Genomic DNA, 4557 nt, shown 5'->3' on the forward strand with positions numbered 1-4557 from the left:
CAGTGGAGGTTTAACATCAATGGCTGGCATCACATGTAAGAGTGTTACTCTGCACAGAGCTGGGGATTTGAGTGCCTCTGCAAGAATGAGGGCCCCTTTGGTCATGGCCCTTTAAGCATCCAAAACTGAGATCTCTTTCAAAAGAAGTTTGATTTTAGTGTTCTCAAATTGAAGATAAGAAACTCACACATTGACTATCCAGAGAACTGAAATTTAAATTTGAATATCAGGAGAATTGAGAAGGATATCCAAAACCTAGGACTTCAGTACCTTTCAAGAAATCCTGATTAAATTGGCTATGTGAAAATGAGTCTGTCTTTTGTTAAGGATCATAGGAAACAGTGTAATAAACTCACAGCATGGACTGCGCATGTACTCCAGTATTTTCACATTAAGGCTGATTGACTTTGCAGGTGTTGAACAAAGAACCTGTTATTTCTATGTCAGTCTGCCTGAAAAGGCCCATCACTTTCAGCCCTTTGTGAGTAAATGAGCAAAAGACACTCCTTGTGTTTCCCTTGCTTTGGTATTTGTTAACATTTCTGAACTATATGTACCCTAGCAGATATTCATAGTCAAAACCAGAAAAAGCTCAACTCTCTTCTCACAGCTCTGCAAAAGTAGTAGAGAAGATTATGAAAATAGAAACCTGTCCTGAGATTTCCCTTGAAGGTATCCAAGGAAGCTTTTCCAGGGAAAAAAAATAGGAGACATCAGCGCTTTGGGCACAGGTCATATTGTTCAGCAACAATCACATTTTGCATGAGGCCACCTCTTCCTGCCAGGAGGCAAAGCCACAGGCAGCAGCACAGGGCCTTAGGCACCTGCCCAGGCAAGAGGAGGGAAGGGACAGACACAGTGCCCTGCTGGGGATCCCTGACACGGAGAGGCCCAGAGTTCTCAGGTTGCCACAGGAATTAATGAGGCCAGCAATTGGGAAATCCATCCAGGCAGCTCTGGAGACTCCTGGTTCAACAGAGAGCAGTGCTTGCCCCCATGCCCTGCTGCAGCAAGTGGGGCCATGCACTTCAAGCAAAGGGGAGACCACTAATAAAAACTGCTTTTATCTAAATACTTCCTTGGAAAATAATCCTTACAGCTGGTGCTGCTTTTCAGTTTTGTGCCTGTTCTGCTGCACCAGCAGCTCACTGGGAGCCCAAGCACAAGCCACAGAGGCTGCCCGTGCTCAAGGCAACAAGGATGGATTAGTCACCACCATGACTTTTGAGTACATTTCCACACGCCACACACAGAAAAAAAACACTAAGGAAGCAGCTCCCCCAAAGGGAACTAAAACCACCATCCTCTAAAAGCTGCCAGACAGGTATTTCAGCCAGTGGAAAAAAGCCAAATAAAAGAATGTGTAGGCAAGAAGCAAACTCTGGTCTAGTTCAACTCTATCCAGGGGTACTGCTGCAACCAGAGGATGGTCTCCATGAATCACAACACTGCTCTCACAAGTGTCAGCATAGAATCTTTTAATACTTTACATAAAAAACTGCATACACTATAGTTTTATGTAAACATCATATACATCTCAGTTTTTGCCATGTCAGTTTATTAAAAACAGTCTCAGTACCACTGTTGAGGGAAGAGGGAGAAAAGTAAACAAACGTAAATGGATACATTTGTTCTCTGAACCAGAGAAACAGAAAATTATTTTCACCCAGGTTGACCACCTTGTGAAAATAAGTTTTAAATAAACCTTGATTCTTTAAACTGCCCTTTAGTACTAAAGTCTGATGTACTCACTGCATAAGTAACAGTGCTTTCACACATTTTTTTTCCAAGGCAAAAATATACAGTGGTTTTATTTTGTCTTGTATTGAAATCAGTTTTAAACAAGACCCAGATGAGGTTACTGAGTAAGAATGCTTCCAATGCTACAGTGTTGTATGCAGATGATGAGTGCATTGAGTGTTTAATTTAAACATAGAAAAATCCACCGAGTTGTGCAAAGTAACATCTTTTGAAAATAAACTTTTAAATAAATCCAAATCAACACACTTGCAGGAGACAACATTAAAAGTAAGGAGCAGGCACCAAAATCATAATATGGCAATATCATCCCCTTGCTCACCCTGCCTCATCTGTCAGGAGGTGGATATCCAGCAAGCAGGACAGTTCAGCTTTACTTTCTGGCCTGGTGGCTTCTGCAGCTGGAGTCAGTTCATGGCTCCTGTTATCAGCAGGCATCAGTCACTCAGGGCAAGTTCCTTTGCACAACACAAGTCCCACCTGGGCACCCCCTCCCCACCTCACTTTAAGTAAGCACCCCCTGCACTACCCCAGTTTGCACAAGACAAAAAAAGGTAACATATATACAGGCTTCGCTTGGGATGACCCTCCCCTCCCCTCCCAGTCTCGGTCTTTAGGGCACTAAAGCTCAGGCTGAAACATGTGAGGGAGAAGCAAGGATGCCGCAGGCAGCCTGGGAGAGGCAGCCCCTTTCCCCAGCTCGCCTGGGTGGAGGCACATGCAGGCAGGAGGCAGAAGTCCCTTCGAGCATCTCCGCTCCGCCGCCCTCCTCTTGCAAAAGAGAGGAGGCTGCCCGGGAGCAGGGAGCAGCAGGTGTTGGCAAAGGGGCAGAACCGGGTGCAACGATCGCTCAGTCCAGTCTCAGCAGCTTTTTGTTGTTGAGTCCACGACTAACTCGCAGGGGTCAGTGGTAGGAGAAAGCTTCTCCCCACTTTTTTCCCAAGACTCAGGGCATGCAATCCCCCCCTCCCTCCGTCCCCACGGCTGAGCAAGCACAACCCTTTTTGGCCAAGGCTCAAGGAGCGTGCTCCCTCCCTCAGCCCCCACCCCATGCACAGCCAGTCCCTAGCGGAGGGGACGGGCAGATGCCGTGTGCGTGTACAACCCAGCTCCTCTCCACCTGCCAACAGGTGACCCAGGCGCTGTGCCCAGCGCCGCGCTCCAGACACGCCCTATAGCACTTTGCAGCAGTTGATGCAGCCGTTCTGGGTGCCGTAGCGCTTCTGCAGGGCTGCCCGGGTGGCAGTCTCGAAGACCTCCCGGACACCCTCCTTGGTCTTGGCCGAGCACTCCAGGTAGTCGTAGGCCTGGATGCGAATGGCCATGGCCCGGCCGTCCTCGGTGCGCACCGGCTCCTGCTTCATGCGGGCCAGCTCGTTCCGAACGTGCTCGTCGTTCCGAAGGTCCTTCTTGTTGGCCACCAGGATGATGGGGACGTTGGGGCAGAAGTGCTTGACTTCGGGCACCCACTTCTCCGGGATGTTCTCCAGCGAGTCCGGGCTGTCCACAGAGAAGCACATGAGGATGACATCGGTGTCCGGGTAGGAAAGGGGACGCAGGCGGTCGTAGTCCTCCTGGCCGGCCGTGTCCCACAGGGCCAGCTCCACCTGCTTGCCGTCCACCTCAATGTCCGCCACGTAGTTCTCGAAGACGGTGGGCACGTAGACCTCGGGGAACTCGTCCTTGCTGAAGACGATGAGGAGGCAAGTCTTGCCACAGGCACCGTCCCCCACCACCACCAGTTTCTTGCGGATGGCAGCCATGGCCAGGCTCGCCAAGCTGGCCTTGCCGTGCAGCAGGACGATGGCAGCGCCCTCCTCCCCGCGGCCGCCGCCTCCCGCTCCCTCTCGCTTCTCACAGGGCACCGTGGCGAGCCGGCCCGCGCAGGCAGGCGGGCGCACCCTGCTCTCTTTGCTCACCGGCACCGCGCCGCCGTCCCCTGCCTCGCGGGAGCGCTACGGCCACAGGGCAGCGCCGCTGGCCCCAGAACCCTGCGGTGGAAGCGGTGCCGCCGGTTCTCGGCCTCACGACAAACACGCACACAAGACCAGCTCCGCACACCCACTGCCGCAAGCTGCGGCCCGGCGCCGCTATTTAAAGGCGCTCGCGACTTTCTTAATATAGCTGGCCAATGGGAAGGCAAGGAGTGAGGTCATCCCCGGCGGAGAGCGCTGCGATTGGCGGGTGGCCAGGGGCGGGAGGCGGGGCCGAGGCGGGCGGGGCAGCGGCCGGGCCGGGGCGGTGGGCCCAGGGTCGCGGCGGGGGCGGCCGGGAGCTCCCTGCCCCCGGTCTGAGCCCTCCGGCCCCGGGGGATCCCGGCTCGGCGCCAGGACAGGGCAGGACCGGTTCCCGCCACAGTCTCGCCGCTCGGGATGGCCGGTGTGAAGAGGCTGGGCGGGCACCCGAGAGGAACGGGAGGCGCCGCTGCGTCCCTGGTGCTGCTTTTAAAGCCCGGGCAAAGTGAACAGAGAGTATTGCAGGCGGTTGCATAAAATGAAATGAAAGCGTCCGCTGGGTGCTACTGGAAAAGCGCTCGACTCCCTTCCTTAAAAAAATCATCATGTTCACCTCTCTCCAGCTCTTGGCCAAAAGGGAGCGGAGGAATTGTAAACCGGGAGAAGCAGGCTTCAGTTCAGGCTTGAAATGAACTGGTCATGGGTCTCGGTTTACAGGGATATCGGAAGTCACAGCAATGATAAAATGAACGTGGAAAATAAAGGGGCGCAAAGCGCTGCCGTGCGGGGTTACTGGGAGGGCAGGGTCGAGTCCCTCCACGGGAGGAGCTGGCAGGGCTGAGCT

The 4557-nt window shown here is 53.4% G+C and overlaps 1 protein-coding gene across 1 annotated transcript; it reads right to left on the bottom strand.

The window, feature by feature from the left end:
- Positions 1–1461: 1461 nt before the first annotated feature.
- On the bottom strand, positions 1462–3811 carry RHOB (ras homolog family member B). The gene has a single exon (XM_036380881.2). The coding sequence runs from the start codon at positions 3519–3521 to the stop codon at positions 2931–2933; it is 591 nt and encodes a 196-aa protein (XP_036236774.1). The 5' UTR covers positions 3522–3811; the 3' UTR covers positions 1462–2930.
- Between the last annotated feature and the right edge of the window lie 746 nt (positions 3812–4557).

Source organism: Molothrus ater, chromosome 3, assembly GCF_012460135.2.
Source record: "Molothrus ater isolate BHLD 08-10-18 breed brown headed cowbird chromosome 3, BPBGC_Mater_1.1, whole genome shotgun sequence".
Taxonomy (NCBI): Eukaryota; Metazoa; Chordata; class Aves; order Passeriformes; family Icteridae; genus Molothrus; species Molothrus ater.